General features: G+C 37.3%; 2 protein-coding genes across 2 annotated transcripts; one reads left to right on the top strand and one right to left on the bottom strand.

Moving 5' to 3' along the window:
• Positions 1-22: 22 nt before the first annotated feature.
• Positions 23-12,244, bottom strand: mov10a (Mov10 RNA helicase a). The gene is made up of 22 exons (XM_079377934.1): positions 12,044-12,244; positions 11,667-11,772; positions 11,427-11,572; positions 11,024-11,265; positions 10,450-10,705; positions 8,949-9,089; positions 8,675-8,837; positions 8,427-8,578; positions 5,648-5,818; positions 5,265-5,412; positions 5,008-5,169; positions 4,347-4,450; positions 4,089-4,186; positions 3,897-3,995; positions 3,213-3,324; positions 3,011-3,128; positions 2,390-2,581; positions 2,118-2,180; positions 1,897-2,022; positions 1,135-1,223; positions 597-709; positions 23-513 (listed from the first exon to the last, which is right to left on the bottom strand). The coding sequence occupies exons 1-22, from the start codon at positions 12,160-12,162 to the stop codon at positions 455-457; spliced, it is 2,979 nt and encodes a 992-aa protein (XP_079234060.1). The 5' UTR covers positions 12,163-12,244; the 3' UTR covers positions 23-454.
• An 869-nt stretch (positions 12,245-13,113) lies between these two features.
• LOC306845247 (F-actin-capping protein subunit alpha-1) lies at positions 13,114-24,228 on the top strand. The gene is made up of 9 exons (XM_079377935.1): positions 13,114-13,181; positions 15,511-15,574; positions 16,185-16,236; positions 16,570-16,633; positions 16,867-17,073; positions 17,186-17,265; positions 19,267-19,417; positions 22,562-22,624; positions 22,777-24,228. The coding sequence occupies exons 1-9, from the start codon at positions 13,143-13,145 to the stop codon at positions 22,915-22,917; spliced, it is 861 nt and encodes a 286-aa protein (XP_079234061.1). The 5' UTR covers positions 13,114-13,142; the 3' UTR covers positions 22,918-24,228.
• Positions 24,229-24,588: the final 360 nt, after the last annotated feature.

The following is a 24,588-nucleotide window of genomic DNA, read 5'->3' as shown; positions in this document are numbered from 1 at the left end:
TAATGACTACGACAGTATTTTTATTATATTTTAATAGTCATTTAAAATAAAAAAGACCCTTTATTTGCTAGAAACATTTTTAATTAAAGAGCTACAGTAAAGTGCTAAAAAGCATTTGAAATACGCAAATCTGCATTTTCAGTGATAAAGAAAAATAAAACTAATTTATGTAATAAATGAAGCATTACTAAAAATACTGTGTTGACTAGTGTAAGCGATGATGCGACTGATCTTTAATCTACATCAGATTGCACAAGTGCTACAATCTGTCCAGTATTAACTCAGTAGTGTATAAACGGACTGTTTTGCTGAATTACCAATTGAATCATTCATCTGCATTGTTTTACAGGCAGAAATCAGCAATAAAATGAGTTTGTCAATACTGCTTTACCGATTAAAAATAAATCAAATTCCCATTTGTTCTGGTCTCATTTGATTGTTGTAAATCTGGTCCTCACTGCTCAGATCTCCACTCCGGATGCATATGCTGCTGTAGGGGGCTCTCGTCTATATCTAGACACAAACACGCAATGAGTCATACGAGCACATAATATAGTTACACTTCAGGTCTGAAAGTGTTACATAAGGCTGCGTACCATCAGAGCTGATTTTTAAAGACGCCAGTCGGCTGACCACATCCTCCTCTCCTTCTGCATCCTTGTAGTCGAAGCCAGTGTAGCCCTGCTCGAGCTCACAGTACCGGATAAACCTACACAAACAAATACACGTTAATGAACTACTCCATACAGATATCAGTGTGACATTTTGCAACCATTTCCTGAAATGAAACAGAACTCGTTTCACTTTCAAATCCACAAATAAACAATCAAGTATCAATCACAGTCCACAACCGGCGTGTAGTGCTTCTGGAAGAAAAACAGGGAGATTTTTCTCTTGGGCATGTGGCCAGTGTAAAGCGAGGTCATTGTTTTGCATAAGAAATACTAATTTGGTATGTTATAAAAGACGTTGGCAGCCAATCAGATGGTTTTGAAGTTCAAAATGGTTTTGTAAGTGGTGGTTTTGTGGTGAAATGGTTTTGCAAATTTAAAATGGTTTGTAAGTGGCCTGTAGGCGTTAAGACTATTTGCCATTGGGTTGGTGGCAGGTTAAGCTTAGAGGAACATACATTACCTCTGCCAAGTAGGATCCTTGCTTAGGATGACTGGGTTTCCCACCACGATGAGCAAGGCTTTGGCTCTGGTCATGGCCACATTAAACCTCTGTGGGCAACAAAAGGGCTTTACTACAGGATGGCATCCAAACAGATGGTCAGAAACATGTGTTTGACCTCTACTGCTCTGATTATGAGCTTCTGTGATAAACTTTTCAACTTTTATTCTTGTAGCTAAAACAACCGCTATTCAATTCCACAAATGCCAACTAGTCGCTCTAGTTCAGACTTTATAAACTTATGACCAAATGTTTGGGGTCAGTGTGATTATTTTAAACAAAATGTATTAGTTTATTCAGCAAGGATGGATTAAATTGATCAAAAGTGACAGTAATATTATATCTGTTCATCAACGAATCCTGAAAAAATGTATCACGGTTTCTACAAAAATATTGAGCAGCACAACTGTTTTCAACACTGATAATAATAATAAAAAGAAATGTTTCTTTAGCATCAAATCATCATATTATGATTTCCGAAGGATCATGTGACACTGAGGACTGGAGTAATGATTTAGAAAATTCAGCTTTGCTTCACAAGAATAAATTAGATTTAAAATATAAAACATCCATTTTAAATTGTAATAATATTTCACAATATTACTGTTTACTGAATTTTTAATCAAATAAATACAGCCTTTAAAAACCTTTCCAAACTTTTGAGCAGTAGTGTACATATATATGTATATAAACCAACTTATTCAATAGAAATGAACTACAGACCTTCTCATTTGAGAGGAAGCCAATGTTGAAGTCTTGGTCCATCTTGACATAGTTGACGCTACTACGGACGGTAGAAACGATGATTACTTTTCTCTCTTGCCCCTGAAACTCTTCCACTGAACCCACCTACAAGAACCAAATAAGGAACAGCACAAATGACTCATAAATGAGCTCGGAGATGGAGAAAAAAATGAATAAATAAATCAAAATCACAGGCCAACCTTGATGTCTTTCCACTTGTTCAACTCTGCCACAGTGTTCAGAGCTTTCCGAATTTTTTCCACCTAAATAAATAAAACATTTTGTTAAAGAGTATAGAGGGGTATTTATTTCTATAATATATATTTTTTACTTTTTCTTTCTGCATAAAATAGCTATAAAAAGTGTTTAATCAAATGTTAATCCAATAGGATTAAAATTATACATTTTATTAATTCCTCATTATAAGCTAATTTTTACAACTCAAAGTAAAAAGATCCATTCTCAGTCTTGCCTGTTTCCTGTAAGGAGTGATAATGCCAATGTCACTGGTGCTGAGTTTTGGCAGGCCCTTCTTGCCCTGCGTTTGAATGATCTTGTTGAGGTAGCTGACGATGACCTCGATCTCAGTCACGTTGAAGAATGAAGGACTGTTGGCCTCCCTTTCATCTTTCCCCATCACTCCATGAAACACGACAGGAAATCCCTGTTCATTACAGAAACAAGAAAAGTGCTTTATTCATTCATTGTACAACATTTGCAGCTTTCTACTGAAAAGTGACACATATAAAAACAGGGATAACTCAACTACACTCTTAGTTCTTTATTGGCATCTATGATTCCATGAAAAACATCCATGGAAACTTTCAAGGTTCCTAATAATAAAAAATGGTTCTTTAGATTTAAAATTGTTCTTTTAAGAACTGTTCACTAAAATGTTCCTTAAGGAACCAAAAATGAAACCTTTATTTTTAAGAATGTAGAAACAGGATCACGCTGATTTACATATTTCAGTGTGTTCAGTATATTTTCGTTCTGATTCTGTTTGGACATCCAATTATCTACAAAACCAGCACATGTTTTTGCTTCCTACATCTTTATCAAACAAAAAAGTTGTGGTGTAGTGGTCTGGTACCTTCTTAAGGAGATGCTCCCAGCGACAGAAGGCCTCCCGCTCCATCTCGTTTGCAAACACCTGCAGTTCATTCTCATAGAAGAGCTCGTTGGGGATCATGAGGATGGCGGGATGAGATCTGGGATGGGGCGAGACGAACTTGACAATAAGTGATCCGTCATCACTTTTGACATTAAAAATTGATGAAAGATAAGATTAGAACCTGTAGTTGCGCAGAAGTTTGGTGACGAAGCGGGTGTCAAATCCAGAATGACCATCCTGGCTCTTCTGATAGAGAGGGTTCTGTTTCATCAGCCTCTCCAGGAGGGACTGACCTGTTTCATATTAAATGGTAAGAAAAATCGAGCGTAGCGTTAATTCTGGCAGGTCACGTTAGTCAAGCTCGCGTCAGCTGACTCTCAGCTGATCCCCATCTACCTATAGGAATACGACACCTATCTAAGCATCCGTATATAAGGTCGTCAGTATTATCAGCAGTCTTCGCATTGCTCAATAGCAAATTACCCTCCTCCATCCCCATCTCCTCCTCTGTCAGTCAGCATCCAGCCTTCTGATTCTCTTTTGAATCAGACAAATTCAAAAATGTGTACATAAAATTACTGAACTTTTTAACAAATCTGCAATACTTTTGTTGGTTCTGTTCTGTTTACCCTTGGGGGTTATCGCTGCTCTCCCTGCTCTCATCCATGCTAGGCTGCAAGGATGCGCAGGGAGTTCTTGTCCAGAACAGAACCATTCCGACAATCCAAACTATATGCTAATTATCAATCATCTTTGATGATAGTGGTCCGGACAGAAATATCATTTTCGGACTGAACTATAGCTAAGTTTAAGAAGAAGAAATAAATGCAAAATATAATGGAAGTCATGAAACATCTTTGAGTACCCATTCCGTGAAGTTGTGCCAGTGGAGATCTCAGAATGGGGCCCAACTGCTTCGGGTCTCCGGCCAAAACCAGCTGGCCTTTCTCAGGGTCGAGCAAACCTTGGGCAGAGAGAGAAAGCGCAGTGTAGAAATGTACAATCTGTTCATCTAATTCAGGTTCTCAATCTCCTCTCCCAACCTTTCCTCATTTACCCGCAATCCCGATGATACACTCAGGCTCCATGGCTTGTCCGGCCTCATCTATGAAGATGTGTGTGAAGTGACCCTTACCAACACCTCCTGTCACGAGCCTGAAGAACACACAAATAGATATTCATTTTTAGCCAGCAGAGCAGAACATCCCAGCTAGCACAAAGTAAATTGAGAGAATATGACAGGACTATTATGGTACTGCACACAACCAGAATGGACCGAGTTTCAGGTGCTATATTAATGTTACCAATGCTGTACCTTCCAGCGGTGACCAGAGTAACAACAATGACACTGTAGTCCATCAGAGCTTGTATAGATGGGAGCAGGAAGCTGTCCTCAGCCTCATTCCAGTTACTGTGTTTCTGTAAGGAACAGATACAAGAATATATGTATATGATGGAAATATATAACATGTTATTTGCATGACAATTATTTTGAGATATTTTAGCAGTACATCTCTGATAAATGTGACTGAATTTTTACATTGTAGTATATAAATAATATTAATATACTATATTTAGGTATACACCTTTTTGGTTCATTTGAGTGAATTTATTGAACATAGATAGATAGATACATATTAAAAAAAATAACATTACATATATATATATATATATATATATATATATATATATATATATATATATTTATTATAATGTATTCATAATATTTACATATATAATATAAATTATAACACATTTTGTATTATATATGTAAATATTAGTAATACATTATAATTTATATAATATTCAAACAAAAGGCGAAAAGTTGAGTCATTGGGGTAGAGTATTCTGTGCAGTGTGCTGGTGTTACCATCTGCATATTCCATGCATCCTTTTGTGCACGATCTATACTACATACAATAAATACGATTAATGGTAGTATGTCATTCCAGACACTGCCCATGTGTATGTCTTACCAGCAGTTTCTGCGGTAAAGTGCGTGGGTCTCTACTGGGGGCACAGAGTCGGTAGAGGCGATGGCCGTCCACATATCCTAATAACCTCTCACACAGGAGGTCACAGGCACTGTTTGAGGGAGCACAGGCCAGGATATGAGTTGTAGCCTTGGATTTATTCACCTGGAAGCAATAAACAAACACAAAGTCATGTGTCACATGGTTGTTTAAGGCTGTAATAAACACATGATTGAAGTAGTCCTTATGATTGCCTTTACCTGCTTTATGGCTTCCACCACTGTGACAGTTTTGCCTGTGCCAGGGGGTCCAAAGATCAGGTAAGGTGCTGGTTTGGATGTGCCCGACACGATGTGCTGCACTGCCGCCTTCTGCTCAGGGTTGTTCTCTAAATCTTTATTGAACATGCTACAGAACAAACACGGGTTTGACAAAAACACACAGAGTGAGGGCCAAATCCAAGTCCACTATTTATTTTCTTATTTTACTGAGGGAAACACACAGCTAAGGTTACAGTTTGTACTTGTGAGGTTACTTTGTATTCCTAATCATCATCTCAGAGGAAATTCCTAACATATGTGCATGTGCGCATGTACTGTAGCTGTCCATAAACAGATGTGTGTGAGTGTGTGTGCATGCAGACCTGAGGTGTGGTAGTGCTGTGTGTCCAGTGTCCTTATCAGAGGGGAACAGCACATCTCCCAGTCCATGCTGGCCAGCGAGCTCCACTGCCCTGTGCTGAAGCCTTATGGGGAAGCGATTGATGTTGAACTCCACATCGAACTTCATGTTGCTGACAAACTTCTGGAGAAGCCTACACACAGAGCCAAAGACGTTAGTTCATGTTCTTAAAAAAGTTTTATAATTATTATAGGCCTATAATTATTATTAAGAAGTATTATTAGGGGCCAAGCACCGCAGGCACCTATTGAAACCGTTAGGATTCTTCTTCTGCCATTGCGTCTATGGCAGCCCATAGCACCCCTTGCGGGAAAGTTGTCAAATTTGGCACACTGATAGAGGACAGTGCCAACATTAACCATAGCAAGTTTGGAGTCTCTAACTCAAACTCTCTAGCGCCACCACTTGTCCAAAGTTTCAAAAATTTTAGGCTAATAACTTTTGAACCGTAAGCTACAAAATTATTTTTTTTTCCTCTGAATCCTTGGCTCATGCCGAGTCGAATTGACACCAAAATTAAAAAAATCGTAAGGTTTAGTTTTTTTTGCTATTTTTAATTGTAAAACCTACTTTTTCAAACTCGATTTTTACCAAAATTGGCTCAGATCATCTTCAGACCATGCTGGCAAAAAGTGATGGAATTCAAGTCGATTCGTCCAAGCGTTCTCAGATAGCACACTAACGAATTCGCCGAAAAGGACGCAAAAATGGATCTGAGGCTATATCTCCGCAAGGGTTTGGCGTATTGAGACCAAATTTGGTGTGTGTTATAACAAGCATGACCTGATGCTACCTGCAGTGTTTCGGCGCTGTGCCACCTAGTGGTAAGGAGATATGAAAAATGGCTATTTTTGCTGATAACTTGTGAATGGTTTGGCCAAAATATTCACAAAACTTTCTATCTTTAGATTCGGTGCATCATGCCGAGTCAAACCATAATTTTCCCATGTCAGCCATTTTGCGAGTCAGCCATTTTGAATTTTGTAGTAAAATGCTATATTTTATGAACGCATTGACGTATCTTTACGAAACTTTGTATGGGTCATCAGCCTGAGATATTTCAAAGCAGCGCCACCTAGTGGTAAAATCAAATATTCACATTCTTATAACTTTGGGTGGGGTTGACCCTTTTTTTACGGGTGTTACCTTTTTAGACTCCTGAATCCTTGCCGAGTCCAACGATACCAAACTTGCCAGATTTTGGCTTATGGTTTGTGCTACGTTGCATTTTAGCGCTTAAAAAACATTTGCCAATATCTTAGAAACCGTTACTCTGATTGACACGAAACCACTGTAGGAAATTTGAAAACATAGCGTGCCGGCTACATGCTAATGCCCAATTGCCAAAATTTTGATAGTAAGTGGCACAACATTTCACTGCTGGTTATACCCTGTATAAGTGTGTATGTGACAAATAAAAATCTTGAAATCTTGAACAAAAATGCAAACAAAGTCAACAGTCAGTAATCTTACTCATATACAAATATGTCTATAGCTCTAAATCAAATGAGATATTTTCTCCAAATTTGACACAAATATGTATGGGCATATACATAAAAAAATCTGGCGGGATTGTGCCTCTTGGTGGCGCTATAATTGAACAAAACATGAAATTGCCATTGACTATAATAGAGCATTATGATGTAAAATGCTATATTTTACGAATGCATTGGTGTACCATTACGAAACTTTATGTGTACCATGGAGACCATGACCTGAAAGTAGACAGTTCCACCTTGTGGTCAAAAGTTACAATGAGAGGTCAAATAAATGCTAATAGCTTTCTGTGAATTTTGCCTATTGTAATGAGACTGGTATTAATAGATTTCTTGGGTCATGCTGAGAACAGTGATACCAATGTTGCCATAGTCAGCCAAACTTCCTCTCTGCCCTTTTGATTTTCTTTAAAAACCTACTTTTTCGAACTCCTAGACCGTTGGTCCAATTTTCACCAAAATCGAATCATATCCTCTTCAGACCATGCTGACCAAAAGTTACGGATTTCGTGTTAATAGACAAAACCGCTTTTGCATACCACAACAACGAATTTGAGGCATGATGCCAAAATGACACTTAAGGCTGTATCTCTGCAATGCTTTGGGATATTGACGCCAAACTTTGTGTGTACCATTGTCACCTCACACAGAACATACCATAACGATAAAGGTGCCACCTGTTGGTCAAAAGTGAAAAGCCATTCAATCTTATTACTAGTAGTTTTAAATTATTTTTCAGGCATTTGGACTACAATTTGCTAAATCCCCATCACCTGTTTTCAAATGGAGCGGCATTTAATACACGGAGCCGCAGTACTGACGAGTTGCGCATGCGTTATATCGCCCAGCCCTAGTCTTCAGTGTCACATGATCCTTTAGAAATCATTCTAATCTAATGATTTGATGCACAAGAAACATTTCCTATTATTACCAATATGGAAAATAGTTGTTTCTTAATATTTTTGTGGAAACAGTGATTCTTTAATGTATAGAATGTTAAAAAGAACAACGTTGTTTGAAATAGAAATCTTTTGTAACCTTATTAAAGTCTTTACAGTCACTTATGTCTTTAAAATTAATAAATAAATAAAAATCTCACTGACCCCAAACTTTTGAACAGTAGTGTATATATATAAAATGAGGTATTTAATACAAAAACATGTCAAAAACATGTTACAGTGTGGTTACTATCCAAGAAAGCTACGTATCATGTTATCACTGTTTGTAATATTTCAAATTTCTTACTTCTTGGAGAAGCCGAGTTTAACTCTGTCAAGTTCTACACGATGGACATAGCCTTCATAGACAGTAATGGGCTGGCTCCTGTCCTCCGATAGACAGACATTCAGTTTATCTCCTCGTAGTACAGACGGTCTGTTCTCTGCCACCCCTGGTACCTGAGTAAAAGACAGAGACAAAGTAGTTAAAAAATTAAATCCATTTGGCATGAATAAGAACACATCTGGTGTTAGATAATTGTACTTTTCACTCACTTTGAGAATGAGCAACTTTTTGTTTGATTTATCGAGGGTCATGGTCTTGCCGTAGAGATCGTACTTCTTGATGTCCACCTCCATCTGAATCTCTTCCAGGTGTAGGAGGAGGTGAAAGCGCTCAGTGTAGTTATTCATGCATAGCTGACTGTCCAGCACTCGCCTGAGAACATACAGATGCATACTCAGAGAGAGAGCTGGGTAGCTAACTTTAAACTTCAGTACATCAGTTCAACACAATTTCCTTGCTCTAAAAGAGTCCATGCTTGCTTGCCTCACTCTGGGAAGTTGCTGTCGTGCTGGGGGTGAAAGGCGCTCAGAGTCCTCCAGCTTGTGTTTGGCCAACTCTTTCAAGTAGAATGGGTACTTATATTGATTCAACTTCGCCATAATCCTCAGAGTATGTGTGATGGAACTATGAAAAATACAATGGGAGAAAGAGTGATTCAACAATATTGAACACAACAGATAGACAGATGGACAGACAGACAGACAGATAGATAGACAGACAGATGGATAGACGGATAGATGGATAGATGATAGATGGATAGATTGACAGACAGACAGATACTATGTAGACAGACAGACAGATAGATAGACAGATGGATAGATAGACAGATTGATAGATAGACAGATTGATAGATAGACAGACAGACAGATAGATGATAGATGGATAGATAGACAGACAGACAGATACTATATAGACAGACAGACAGACAGACAGACAGACAGACAGACAGATAGATAGATAGATAGATAGATAGATAGATAGATAGATAGATAGATAGATAGATAGATAGATAGATAGATAGATAGATAGATAGATAGATAGATAGATAGATAGATAGATAGATAGATAGATAGATAGATAGATAGATAGATAGTGCGACAGGTAATAGCCTATATATGCCGAGTTTCAGTTCATTTTTGAGACAGGCTTAATTTGTTCACAGAAAGGAAACTCAAATGGCAGAAAGCAACATCCTGTTTGTTTTCTTTATTTTATAAAAGCACAATGTTTTGTTTTCATTGTGAGTGTACACAAATAAAAGCAGACCTTTATACAGCGATGCATTATTAAGACGATAAGTGTTTATAGTTGATTCTGCTGGTATAAAGAAACAGCGTCACACACACACAAAACACATCCATTCCAGCATTGCTAAAGTTGGTACTTTATCAAAATAAAATACAAACATCAGCGCACTCGCCTCTGTGTCACCGTTGGAATGCGACTGAAGTACAAAGCCTATAATTTACATAATAAATAATAGTTAAGCATTCAGATAAGTTACATCGCAAATATGGATATATTATGGAATATTTGGATTTGTGTCGAATGAGAGAAGTAGAATACACGAGCACAATTCTCCATTTTGCAAACAGTTGAGTGCACAAGCCTTTAAAGTATACTCCTTTGTCAGTCTATGTGAGAGACACGTTCAGATTCAGCACATGGTCACTGTCTAGGGGGCTTTGTTTTCAAGTGCACAACTCACGGCATTCGCTGTTCTTCTGCTGGTGGTTATCAAACAGCATTGCATTATTGCGGCCCCCCTTCTGGATTGAGGGTGAATTGCCTGTATTCGTTGTAAGGCCTCATGCACCGAACCGAGATGCCTGTACCGTGACAGTTCGGTACAAATACATGTATCGTGCCACCCCTTAATAGATAGATAGATAGATAGATAGATAGATAGATAGATAGATAGATAGATAGATAGATAGATAGATAGATAGATAGATAGATAGATAGATAGATAGATAGATCTAACCTCTCAGGTGGTACCCCTTCTTCCACAATCCTTTTCTCCGGTCGGAGTCGCCTGTTCTTTTTGGGGTTATATGGACTCTCTGGGCCCAGTGTCTCAGCTAGTCCAGTCTGAACCACTGCCTCCAGTTCTCGGACTACACAGAAGGGCTTAGCGGAACCTGGAGGATCTGCCTCTGGACAGAACTCAAAGTACATGGTGGCTGGAAAGTGCCCATGGTGGTGGACTTTGTAATGCACTTCAACGGCATAACTCTCACCTAGCAGAGAGACATCAATTTGACATTTTTGTGAGCATCTTAAATTAATTTGAACATCTATCTATCTATCTATCTATCTATCTATCTATCTTTCTATCTATCTGTTAGATCAGGGATCCTCAAATCTGGACCATTCCTGCAGAGTTTAGCTCTAACCCTAATCAAACACACCTGAGCTGCTAATCAGAGTCTTCAAGATCATTAGAAAATCACAGGTAGGTGAGTTTGAACAGGGTTGGAGCTAAACTCTGCAGCAGATTGGACCTCCAGGGTAAGATTTGAGGAACCCTGCGTTAGATGATGGTCTCTTTTTTTTACCTGGACAGAGGAGAAGAGGAGAAACACGGTTCACTCTCCTCTCATCTATGAGAGTGAAGCAGCGCATCTTGTGCAGAGCCGTGTAGTATGTGAAGTACACACAGTTCTCGCCACGGTTTACGATGTGAAACTTCACCACAAACAGCTTCCCCTGCTCCTTGATGATGAACGTAACCTTCCCTTTGGTGGCATTGGGGTCAGAGGTTATTTCAACACCTCCTTTGTCCTTGATGAGTTCAGCTCTGAAAGAGAAACACACGTAACAATGAGTTTCAAAAGTAAAATGTGCCGATAAGATGTGATACCTGTGATAACATTCATATTATTAATCTTTCACACATGCATCATGTATTTAAAGGCGATTTTGTTCAAACAGGCAGATTATATCTCTGATGATGATCACCGTTTCACTCTGAGTTTGTTGAGGATTTCTGAAGCGAGCTTCCTCTTCGGGGTCAGGACAGGTTTGGGGGAAGAGGATGCTGGGGCCGATGTGCTGGTTTTCTGCTGTGTGAAAGACTTCCACTGATCGCAGTAGTACACACGCACCTGTCAGAGGAGGGGAATGATGAAATGAAAATATGCAATATGAGTTTCTTGACAAATGGACTTAAAGACACAATACATGTTCATTTGATTTCACCTTTGGTTTCCAGTGAAAAATAACTTTCCCAGGCCTTATACTGGCTTTATTAAAACAAGATAAGGCACTGATCACATTGGAAAATTTGGGTTCTCTGCTTCCATCCCTGAAAAAAAAAAAGAAAAAGAAAAAAAAAGGGAAACAATCACATGCAACTGAGTTAAACCTAGAAAAACAAAGCTATTGCATCAGTGCAGATCCTGGACAGTGATATCACACACACACACACAACACTTGTCTACAAATGGCACACTATGTTTTTTATTCCAAACTTTGTAGATACAAAGATAAAATAAAGCAAAACTTGACATGAATGAATCTTGCAAAACAGATATGCCAGATACTGAGCAGCTGACTCTTGAGTCATTGTGGCAAACCTTTTAAACTCAAAGTTGTAAATATCCTGAAGCTCGTTTCTGTCTGTTTTCGAGATCCTCTGCCCCAGAAACTCCAGGAAATCAAGCCCTACTTCGTATGATGTTCTGAGAGAAGGCATTGTGCTGTTGTTTATATGTCAGTAGTTTGGGATGTTATCCGGACTAGGCGATTCCGGAATCGAAACTGACTGCACGCAGTCTAACGGTGACCAAGCAAGGGTACATCAGTGAATTGTCGCATTGGGTCTCAAACGAAGGAGCTCTGGCAGTTTCTTCACTACTTAAATTACTTGTCTTCTTAAATGCTGAATTCTTCCAACAATGCCAATGCATAAAGAAGCATCAAAATGAGTCAATGCTTTGCAAACATTACGTAGTTACCAGTCATAAACGTTTATAATTAGAAACTCTCTTTAGCGATACTCCCTAAATCTGTTGCGTTACATAAGATCCATAGAGGAGAGACAGTTTTCATGGATAGTTAATTATCTGGATGGGGTTATTTAATTCAAAACTCCGTGAGCATTGGTAAATCTAGAAACTAGAAACTAGACATCTCTATTTCCGTCAAATTAGACAAACTTGTAGTCATAACCAAATATGGCCAGATTCAATATTTATTGAGTAGATTATATAATGGAAATTTAGGCATTAAATATGAACAGTTAAAACAAGGTAAATTAGTTTATAATAGTAGTATTATGAACAAGTGCAACTTGCATAAATATTTGGTATATCATACTTATAGAGATGCTTTTTAAAAACATTTTGTATTGAGAGCAACATACAATATATAATAGAAATTCAAGAGCATAAACAGGATACAAAACAAAACTTCTACAGATTATATGCCTGTATAATCGTCTAAAGGATTATAAATTTTCATACAAAGACTTTGAAACATGAATAACTTTTTAAGTTACATACAACATATTTTTTTTTAAATTAAATCTCATATGGTATACAAAGTGGTAAAAACCGAACTTCAGTAGCTAAATATAACGTTAAGTGTGTAAATATGGAATTTTGAACTCATTTGTCATGTTGATGATGGTTTTCCCGTGATGCAGTTCGATAGGGCAGGTCCGGTTGAGCCAAGATGGCGGACTTTGAGGAACAGCTTTCCGACGAAGAGAAGGTATGTGATTATCGATTCAGGCTTCCTGATTTATCTTCCCTCCTCTGTTACTGGGATATGTACAACTTATATATTGTCACGAACATGTCATAAATGTTATTACGCACATTGGATGTTTTAGAGTTTATAAAATCCGCGATGAACAGCGTGCTAAGGAAGCTAGCAAGCTAACTGAAACTCGATCTAATCATGATCGCACTTCCCTCAGACGTGTAACTGTGTAGATAGTGACTGAGATTAGAGATTCATATTATTAATACTTAACTACTGTATGTGGAAAATTTATTCTATTAGATAATATTTGCGGTTTCACATCAACATTGAAAGTATTACTGAGTTTACGGACTATTAGAAGAGGCTCGGACTGGTGCATGTAAATCAGGAAAAATCACTTAAGACAACATTATAAAATATTTTCGTATATATTTGCGACCATGCACTTTTTTATAATTTGTTACATTACTTGGTACAGTTAATTTTCATACAAAAACTTAAGATCAGTTTTCCTGTGTTGCTATGTATTTGTTTCTAATAGTATCCAATGTATAAATGGCTACCTTTAATTGTCGTTTTAGATTAATGTAATGAGATCAAGGGGAAGTGTTTTTCTTGCACTATAAACAGGGGCCCAACCTCAGCTCCTGGTCTTGTTTGTATTCTCAGCTGAGTGTTGGAGACCCAGCCCTCTTTCTGCATGCTCTTACATGCGAGCGGCTCTTCCCGTCTGTGGCCCCCACCCTCTGCTGCAGAGCCGATGCGAGGAAAGGGCTGTTCTAACGCGCGGACTCGCCCCTCCGCAGAAATCGAAATAGTCGTGTTGAGGCCAGTTAAAGAAGCATTTCAGAAATGCTTAGATGTGGAAAGCGTGTTGCAGCTGCAAACTGCTCAAGATTGGCTAGATGTGATATTTAGATTCCACTGTTATATTATTCAGCACACCAGTGGGGGATAAAGACAAAAACTTGTTTTGTGCTTCAGGGCACAGGTATTGATTTCCCTCACTGCCTATCAGTAATCAGGGTTGTTTGAACATGTGATTAGACAAGGAAAACAAGAATAGCTAATTATTTTAGTCATCTTGTTTTATGTGCACCGATCGAAAAACTTACAAAAACTTTTTTCACACAGATGCTGTGTCATTTACTGGCCGTTTCTATTTCTTACTGTTCATATAATGGTGTATTTTATATTTATAGAAACTATACACATTTTTTTCCATTACCGATGAAAAGTTTTGGGTTCGTAAAATTCTTAATGTTTTTTGAAGAGTCTCTTATGCTCACCAAGGCTGCATTTAAGGTAAATACTTCATATTGTGAAATATTATTAGAATTTTAAAAAACAGTTTTGTTTTGTAATGTATTTTAAAATAATTTATTCCTGTGATACAAAGCTGAATTTTCAGCATCATTACTTCAGTGTCACTCATAATAAATACTGACTTCAAACATTTAATCAATGCTTTATACTTTTTGTCTTAGTGATAACAAAATTATTTAAAAACATATATGTGGCAAATCACTAACAGCATAATATAGGAAATGGCACTAATCAGAATAGTATGATTTTGTTGCACCCATTTTAGCTGTGATGCAATGAATGCTTTGGAGAAATAAAACTGTAGAATCCTAGATAACATCTAGACTTAACACAGAATTAAAAGTTGTTATATGATGTATAAGTAGTGGCAGATTTTCTTAAGATCTTACAGTGGGATTTAAACAATTATGTTGCATTTCCAGTGTGATTTATTTATTTTTACAGCGTGACTATAGTTGTTTGTGGACAGAATGCTCTACAGGTGGTCTTTACAGTATTTGTTTGTTGTTAGTCTGTTTTTGTCACTGAAGACAGAGCCTGTAGAGGTTTCCACATTCAGAAGTGCTGGAATGGGTCCAGAATGGGAAACATCCATGGAGCCAGAGCTGGACTCAATGTCACCGGCCCTTAATGCTTACATGTGCACTGCTAAGAAAAGCCGCAATTCTGCAGCCTTCTAAGGAGTGGCTCAGTGTGTCATCTCAGGCAGCATTTGACCTGTTTTCAAAGGAAGCGCAAATATATAATTGATATGTGTTCTTTAAGTTGCTTTTGGCTCCTAGAGTCTGGAAATGTGTGACAGTGGCATTAGGCTGTAGTTCATAAAAATCGTTTGGATGTGTGCACACCACCTCTCTGCCTATTCTTGAACGAGACCGTTTTTGGGGGGATGTTTGAGGTGTTAGATGTTTTCTGCATAGTTTGAGTAAACGCTGACACCTCGGTTGTGAGTTGTGCATATGCAAACACCGCTCTTGTTTTCTTCATAAGTGCTTTTGTGTTTCCTCAGGTCCGCATTGCTGCAAATTTTGTCATCCATGCTCCCCCTGGAGAGTTCAACGAAGTCTTCAATGGTAAAATATGAATTCATCATATATACAGGCATACAAAAATAAATAATAATAATTCAGACAGTTTGGGCTTGGTAAGATTTTTTTAATGTTTGTGTAAGAATTCTCCTATGCTCTCCCAAGGTTGCATTTATTTGATTGAAAATACAGTAAATATTGTGAAATATTATTACAATTAAACAGTTTTCTGTTTTAATATATTTTAGTGTAATTTATTCCTGTGAAGCAAAGCTGAATTTTCAGTATCATTACTCTGATCCTTGATCCTCCAGAAATCATTCTAATATGCTGATTTGCTGCTCAAATTTTGTAAATTATTATTATCAATGATGAGTTGTGCTGCTGCATAATTTTGTGGAAACATTATACGTTTTTTCTCTCAAAAAGTCTGTATGAATGTCTAAATTGTCAGTTTTGATCAATTTAATGCATCCTACTGAATAAAGTTTTTTTTCTTTCATAACCAAAAAAAATCTTACAGTCCACAGGTTTTTTTAACAGTAGTACTGTATGTTAGCTGGAATTTCATTATATTTTTATGCCAGAATATGACTTGCTGTCTGACATCATGATGTTCTCATGATATCACATGACGTCTTTTCTTTGGTTTCAGATGTGCGGCTACTGCTCAATAATGACAATCTGCTCAGGGAAGGGGCGGCTCAGTGAGTAGCTTGTATTTATTACAGTATATGAATGCATATTATTTTACTATCATTACATAAACCTGTTTTCTGCAAGCAAAATATATAAATCTAGATTATTTTCAAGATATGCCATGAGTACACAACCAGTTTTCAGTGTCTCTTTCAGTTTAGATTCCCCTTCACAATATGAATAGATCTATGGAGAAGTGGTATATTTAGCTCTGTGGCTTTATCAAAAGCCCTTTATTTAAATTAGATCAAATTTCGTGACTCATTAATCCGTGATGATAATGATAATGTTGCAAATTGTGAAGATTTTACACTAAACGCATTGTTTTCTGTTTGTGACAGTGCCTTTGCCCAGTACAACATGGATCAGTTCACACCTGCTAAACATGATGGAAGTGAAGATCAGGTGAATATAACAATTACTTTTGAACTGAAAATACACCCTAATTAATTTCTTAACATACATTCACATAGTCATATTGTGCATGATGTACCACGTTATTCCAAAGAAACTGTTAACCTTCTTGTCAAAAACATGTTCTCCCTCTGGAATAATGTTAATCAGTTGCCAAATATGCAACTACAGCTTCCACAGTAGGAAAGAAGAGTCGTATTAAATTGTACTTGAACTGCTTCCAGGTTTTGATCACAGAGCATGGAGACCTCGGCCACGGACGTTTTTTTGACCCTCGTAAGAAACAGTCGTTCAAGTTTGACCACCTGAGGAAAGAGGCGACTGACCCACAGTCTCATGAGGGTGAGGCGGCCCTCAGGCCGTGGAGGGATGCTTGTGACGAAGCTCTGAGTGCGTACGTCAAAGATCATTACCCCACTGGAGTCTGCACTGTGAGTTCACTAGACCTCATTTTCATTTGTTAAAGGAACAGCTCATTTAATAAAGCGAGTTCTTAGTGTTTTTTGCAACGTTTTTGCAGACAGATTCTTGTATTGTTTTTAGGTTTATGGGAAAACCATCGATGGACAGCAAACTATCATTGCTTGTATCGAGGGTCATCAGTTTCAGCCCAAAAATTTCTGGTAATTTCTTTATCCTTCTCCGTGTAATGGTATGACTTGAATCACATATTCGAGTAGTGGTGCTCATCCAAGTGACTCAGGTTTGAGTCTGACCTGCAACATCTACCAATATCATTCCTCACCTCCACAATTTCCTGTCCCTCATTTATATTTCTGATCAAAAGTAAAAAAAAATAATAGCAAGCACATACGCCTAAACTGCGTCCCAAATGATGCACTATACACTATGTACTCAACCATGTAGTGTATGAATTTTATAAGGTTATTTTGTCATTAATAATCAGAGTCTGATAGCCCCTCCCCCTTGTAATTAAAGCTGCGATGGTTGAGTGCATGAAGTGCTCAACATTCCACACTTAGTTTTTTTTAGGTTATTTAAGTGCATCATATGGGTATTTAAAGTGCACTTTTCATTTTAAAATTTTCAGTGTGAATGCACTACTCGCACAATTTATTCTACGAAACATCATAGAATAGTGCATAAGTATGCGATTTGGGATGCACCTCAAATAAAAAATTTGGACACATTTTAATACATTTTTAATAACCAAAAATATAAATTCTGCCCTATTTAGACAGGAGTTGCTTCTCATGCAGACATTGGTTAAAATATATTTACATGGCTCCTCAGTGATAAAATTGATATGTTTAGATGATTTATTTTCAATGGAGGAGCAAGTTTTGTGATCTAATGCTGGGTACACACTAAAAGATTTTTAAAACCTTATAAGATCTTCAAAATGTGAGAGACCACAAACATGAGGGGAAAAAAATCCTAGATTTAACCGTTTTGCTCCTATAGTGTGTGGTGTCCTCGCGGTTCCACCCACACATTACGATTCGCGATCGGGGCGCCTCCGATGTTCTTCCGAGCAGATTCAGTCACTCTTAACACACCTCACACAACAGGAAAATCTGATAAGATAATCTTTAGAACCACCAAGATAATCGGGACATTACTTAGGATTGTCGGAAGGGGAGAAATCGGCCCAAAATCAGCCTGCATAACAGACCCGAAATCACATTTCTCATATGTTCAGTCACAACACAACAGTCACAATTTTATCATTTCAAATGGTAATGGATATCATTTTTAAAATGTGGAAATTAGCAGAAATAAGTTAAGGCAGCCTTTTATTTACATCAGGTAAGCAGCTGCTTGGTCAGCTAGTAAAATGATTTTATAAAATTTTTTATATATATAATTAATTATTATTTTTTTAATTTCAGTTTTAGTTATTTTAGTACTTCAACTTAAAACAGGTGAAAGAGAAGTGTAACCTTGGCAACAATCTGACGTAAAATACATTATATATACATTAAGTTAACGTTCATATAACACTTCTTTTTATTGTTTTAGTTTTAAAGATAAAACCCTGGCAGTGACACATTATTGTATGATTTCCCAGGATCCGTTGAAGTTGTTTAAAAGAAATCCTCTTGTACTAAACTGGAATAACAGAATTATGTGTTACTAGACTTTTGACTAATACTCTTAACATGTTAACAAGGATAATAGTTGTTCACTCTTTGCTTTGCGTGAGGCTGTATGCCTGACACAGTTACCGGCTTTGTTCCAAGTATGATATATGATCTTTAGATGTGGGGAATGAGCTCTGCCCCCACCCAGATCATAACCCTACTGTATCTAGAGACTATTATGTGTCTTTGAATGGAGAACAGGTGCACTAGACTGCAAAAGTCGCCTACTCATAGTACTGACAATCTAGTTTGGCTCTTTCACACGTTAAGATATCACAACACATGGCTTAACAGCACAAACGAACATCATCTTTAAGCAATGTGCACAAACACTGAGATGTCATGTGTATTTCTAGGAACTAAACAGTGAGTAGTTTTTGCATACTGTAGGAATTATGACGGATTGCATGCAACATTGGCTTTTGTAGTACAATATAGCTACTAGAAATGCAATCAGTCTCGTTCTTCTTGTCTGTAAGACCAGTTACCGATAAACTTCCTCCATTTGTCTGCATACAGGAACGGCCGCTGCCGATCGGAATGGAAGTTCACCATTTCTCAGCCCACTGCTCAGGTGGTGGGAGTGCTGAAGATCCAGGTTCATTACTATGAGGATGGCAACGTGCAGCTGGTCAGCCACAAGGATGTTCAAGAGTCTCTCATCATCTCTGTAAGTTATTTGAGCCTGAGCTGCTTGGGTTTTGAGCGAGTATGCTTCCTGTTAATGAGTCAGTACAACACAAACAACCTGCCTGATAAAGGAACAGCCGACTGCCCTATGAATGACTTGTCTGCTGACAGTGGGTGTTGTGCTGTTTTGATAGATTAAGCACATGATGTCACATGATCTGTTTTCTGGACTTTGAATTGTTGCTGCCTGGAATGGCAGAGTGATATTTACTAGTTAAGTTTAGACTACCGTTCAAAAGTTTCTTTTTAAAGAAACTCTTTTATTCAACAAGAATGCATTAAATTGTTCAAAAGTAACAGTAATTAAATGTATAAGGGATCTACAAGACTGGAGTAATCATAGATATACTAGATGCCTCATTACAGCGACTGTTTCTATGGGCAGCTATACATAAGCCATCCGCCATATTGGAGCGGTGAACTTGACCTCATTCACCATAGTAATCACTGAATATTCGAAAGATGCCACAATCATGCACAGAACGGCTCAATGGATTTCTGCGATCCTACAGTATGGTGAATGACGTCAAAAATACCGTTCCAAGATGGCGGCCGTATCTACGTGCCATTTGGAGATCTCCAGGCTGCAGTTATACCCTTATACCCTTCTCGAAATTTCAGCTTTAAAATATATTCAAACAGGAAGCAGATATGTAAAATTGTAATAATATTTCAATATATTACTGATTTTACTGTATTTTTGACCAAATAAATGCAGGCTTGATGAGCAAAAAGAGGCTTCTTTCAAAAAAAATCTTATCAAACCCCAAACATTTAAACAGTAGTTTATATTAAAGGATTAGTTCACTTTCAAATGAAAATTTCCTGATAATTTACTCACCCCCATGTCATCCAAGATGTTTATGCATTTCTTTCTTCAGTCGAAAAGAAATTAAGGTTTTTGATGAAAACATTCCAGGAATTTTCTCCATATCGTTAGTTTCAATGGACTCCAAACGGTAGAAGGTCAAAAATACGGTTTCAGTGCAGCTTCAAAGGGCTATAAACGATACCAGACAATGAATAAGGTCTAGCGAAACGATCGGTCATGTTAAAAAAAAGTGTATGCTTTATAAACACACATGCTCGCCTGTTCTGCGATGCGCGTTCATGACGTCACATACGTTGCAAAGGTCACGCTTGCCGTAGGCTCCATCTCATCTTTTCCTCCAAGTTCAAAACCGTCCGACATCATTGTTTTACCTTGTAAACTCGTTGAGTTGTAACTCCCTTTTTTTGTAAACGGCGTTTGACTTAGTATTCGCACGTTCAAATTGTAAACACCGACTCGATACTTTCGCCTATGTCAAGCGTGACGTTTTCAATGTAATTACGTCACGAATGCGCATCGCAGAACAGGCGAGCGTTTGTGTTTATAAAGCATATACATATTTTTTTTTTTTTAAATGACCGATCGTTTCGCAAGATAAGACCTTATTCATCGTCTGGTATCGTTTATAGCCCTTTGAAGCTGCACTGAAACTGTAAGTTTAACCTTCTACCGTTTGGAGTCCATTGAAACTAACGATATGGAGAAAATTCCTGGAATGTTTTCATCAAAAACCTTAATTTCTTTTCGACTGAAGGAAGAAATGCATAAACATCTTGGATGACATGGGGGTGAGTAAATTATTAGGAAATTTTAATTTGAAAGTGAACTAATTCTTTAATGGCATTTCGAATGGATTTTCCAAAGTGGTATTAATTAAAATAGCTTTGTGAATGTAGTTTAGTCAGCCTGCTGGCTCAAACAAATCCCTTTTCCCAATATCCTAATGCTCACTTACGACAGCATGAGAATGATAAATTAGAAAAAGCATCAGTTAAACACCTGGGGCACGTTCAGGTTCACACTGGTGCCCAACGTTTTGCTAAGGTTTCCAGGTTGAACGACATGTTTCCTGTAAACGGTGTGCAACGGGGTTTGAGATACATCGTGTCAAAAATGTCAGCCCAATCAGCAGCAACATGTATATAAACCACACGGTATTAAAGAGACCGCTCGCACAATGGGTCCAAATGAAGTCATTTAATGTGTCTGCTGCAGCTCGGTATATGCAACAATTGAAGATATTAGAAGACATGTTTGTCATAAGAGTTTTATAGTAACATACCATATCACCATGATGATGATGATGACGGTGAATTTGTAAGTAAATGTAATTAACATCTAAATAAATTCACAAGAGCAAGTATATTGTTTGCACATGTTTATTTACATTAAAGGCAAAATAACTGAAATAATAAGAGCACATGTATAAATCTGGAACTTCTTTAAGTCTGTCTAAATATGTAATAATTGCTATGTATTCTGCTCCATATCCTTTCCTCAGGAAGGTGTGCTAGACACTGATTCATTTAACATAAAAATACTATGCATATTTATATATTTTGCTATTGTATTGTGGAGTGACACTTTCATAAACTTTTCTATGCTCCTCTGATTATATAATGGTAAATATTACAATATCATAGCACAACAGCAGTGATCAGCAATAATAATAAGCCTAATACTCACAATAAAAATAATAAGGTCATATAGATCATAACAGTCTCGGAGGTAAGAAGTGGATCATCCTTCACCTGAATTTTTTGTCTTTTCATCCTGAAATGTTGGATCACAATAATTAACCACAGTTTCCACAAATCTGTTCACTTGATATAGGGATGTTCTCTTTTATTCTGGACGGCAAGGGCAGTGACTGTAACATTGAGCGTATTTTGCAGTATTAAACACGTATTTATACTGATTTTATCAGGCTCTGAAAATTCTTCAAAAAGAACACACAGCTTCTCAGCCTTCTCAGCTGCCATTGTTGCAACACTTGCGTTATCAGAACAGGGTGTTCAAAGCATCACCGTTTCCGTTTAATAAACGTTTTGCACCGTTTTTTCGGGGCTGAACGCAGCCCTGATGTTCTTCCTTTTCCTTTTATGTTGTACTAGCGCCATATGCTGTTTTGTTAAGAGAAAAGAAATATGAAATTGCCCTGCAAATCCATTTAATTCTGACAAATTAAACTCTAAAAGAAACACATACTGTTTCTGGAATTCTTTTGGAAGTAATTATGAGTGTGCAAATTAGCCACTTTTGGTAATTATTTTTGCTCTTCTTTTTCAACAGAATGAGGTACAGACTGCCAATGAGTTTGTCAAAATCATTAAAAACGCTGAGAATGAATATCAGGTTTGTTGATTTATGATTGGTTAGTCATTATTTTACAGCATTGCAATTGCATGTTAGTCTTGGAGGAAGAAATGAATTATTTTATATCACCTGATCATATCTATGATGTGCGAAAAGTCATAGATTGAGATTTCCTGTCGTTTGCCTTCCAGACGGCCATCAGTGAGAACTACCAGACCATGTCTGACACCACCTTCAAGGCCTTACGCCGACAGCTTCCCGTCACCCGTACCAAGATCGACTGGAACAAGATCCTCAGCTACAAGATCGGCAAAGAGATGCAAAACGCTTAGACACACGGCATGCCTCCGCTCCTGCTCGCATTACAAGCAAAGAGACAAGCTACGAGGGGCCCATATCTAAACCTGAACCTATACCTGAATCAAGGGCAGGGCCAAGGCAAGAAGCTCCTTCAAGAAGTGTGTTAAAAATGTCTGTCAATTTTTTTTTTTTTTCTTCTAAAGCCACGGTTTGACCTCAGCTGAAGAGACTGCCTCCTTTTCTGTATTGTAGGAGGGCTGCAAGCTTATTTTAATGGGTTTAGCAAAAGTTTTTGCTGTTGAACAAATACCTCCCACGACACCAGTGTACAGCGTCATAAATGGCCCCCCTAATATCACTTGCACCTCCCCTAGATCAGCGCTCCCAATGCTTGACACACTGAACTTTTTATTGCACTTAGTCCATATGATCAATTGAGTCCACTTTGTTTACTTTTTTTAGCAACTCAACAAAGTTTTACTTCATGTTGAGTCATAAGATATAATGTATCAATATGTAGCCCATCAAAGCTCTCTGTCTGGTCATAATGTCGTGACACCAGTTTATGATCATTGTGTTGTTTTCCAACCTAACGATTGGTCTTTTTTTTTTAAAGCATTGTTGTAAGGTGCCATCATTTGAATGTTCTGTCAATTGATCACAGAGAGGGTTGTGCCAAAGTGAGCATTGTTTTTGTACAGTAAGTCATTTCAGGTTACTGTTCTGTGTGGAAATGGTCCCATCGTCGTACTCTGGTGTCTAAGAATGGTATATATACTGTATGCAGTTACACAAAATATTTGTTACCCCTCACTTCAGCCTCCTACCCTAGCTTTTATTGCTAACTATTTTTTACAAAATGTAAGAACAAATATGATCCCAGAGGAATAAATGATTTGCACCAAACTGACCTCATTACTATTATTTATAATGTATTGCAGCACCATTTAATGTCATAATATTAAAATCACATTATACTTCAAATGAGGGGTTTAAATTTGCTCTGAAGTCAATTGCATTGGTTTTTTTTTCATTTAGTAATGCATTATGAATTCTAAAATTTGGCCCTAAATCAGTTTAACATTAGTTGTTTTGGTGTTCATTAATGCGTTCATTAATTACTAAGTGGTTCATTAAATTTCATTAGTTTATTAAATACTAAGCTGTGTTTTTATTTTGTATTTTTTAGTGTATTATTATTATAATAAATTCTGTAACTGGTGCATTAAAATTGTATTGTTAAATTGGTGCATTTCCACACCCCTGCTTATATTGCTAGAATATTTGTTTGGTTCTTGCCATAAAAAGGATTTTAAAAGATTAAAAATATATGCTATACTTATAAATTTCAATTAATTTTTATTTGGCAATTGGTGGTATTTTTTTTCCTCTGGATTGATTTTGTTTATTTTATTTTTTAATATTTATATATTTTTTTCTATTTAATATATTTAATTATTATTTTTTTCTAATATAACCATCAATTAGGTTAACAACAGAAAATGTTAAAATATGGGAATTGTTTTTTTTGTGTGTGTAGTAAAATAGTAGTACGCTAGAACGATAGTCTGAGCTGATCAGTTTCACTTAAATCTAGTATGCAGTATATACTGCAGTATGCTATTCTGGAATTCCGTCGAGTATATATGAACGGAAGCTGCGCCCTCTGATGGAGAGCCTCGGTACAGCACACTCTCCTCCAC

The sequence above is a fragment of the Barbus barbus genome (genome assembly GCF_936440315.1).
Source record: "Barbus barbus genome assembly, chromosome: 25".
NCBI classification, from domain to species: Eukaryota; Metazoa; Chordata; class Actinopteri; order Cypriniformes; family Cyprinidae; genus Barbus; species Barbus barbus.
Note: the sequence above shows the minus strand (reverse complement) of the source record. Positions and strands in the feature narration are given on the sequence as shown.

Excerpts from the sequence above, each read along its gene's own strand:
- LOC306845247 (XM_079377935.1), top strand. The coding sequence starts at position 13,143 with ATGGCGGACTTTGAGGAACAGCTTTCCGACGAAGAGAAG. Across the intron at positions 17,074-17,185 it reads ACCCCACTGGAGTCTGCACT|GTTTATGGGAAAACCATCGA; the intron begins GTGAGTTCACTA and ends TATTGTTTTTAG. Across the intron at positions 17,266-19,266 it reads TTTCAGCCCAAAAATTTCTG|GAACGGCCGCTGCCGATCGG; the intron begins GTAATTTCTTTA and ends GTCTGCATACAG.
- mov10a (XM_079377934.1), bottom strand. The coding sequence starts at position 12,162 with ATGCCTTCTCTCAGAACATCATACGAAGTAGGGCTTGATTTCCTGGAG. Across the intron at positions 710-1,134 it reads AAGGATCCTACTTGGCAGAG|GTTTATCCGGTACTGTGAGC; the intron begins GTAATGTATGTT and ends TTGTTTGTGTAG. Across the intron at positions 514-596 it reads TTTAAAAATCAGCTCTGATG|ATATAGACGAGAGCCCCCTA; the intron begins GTACGCAGCCTT and ends GTTTGTGTCTAG.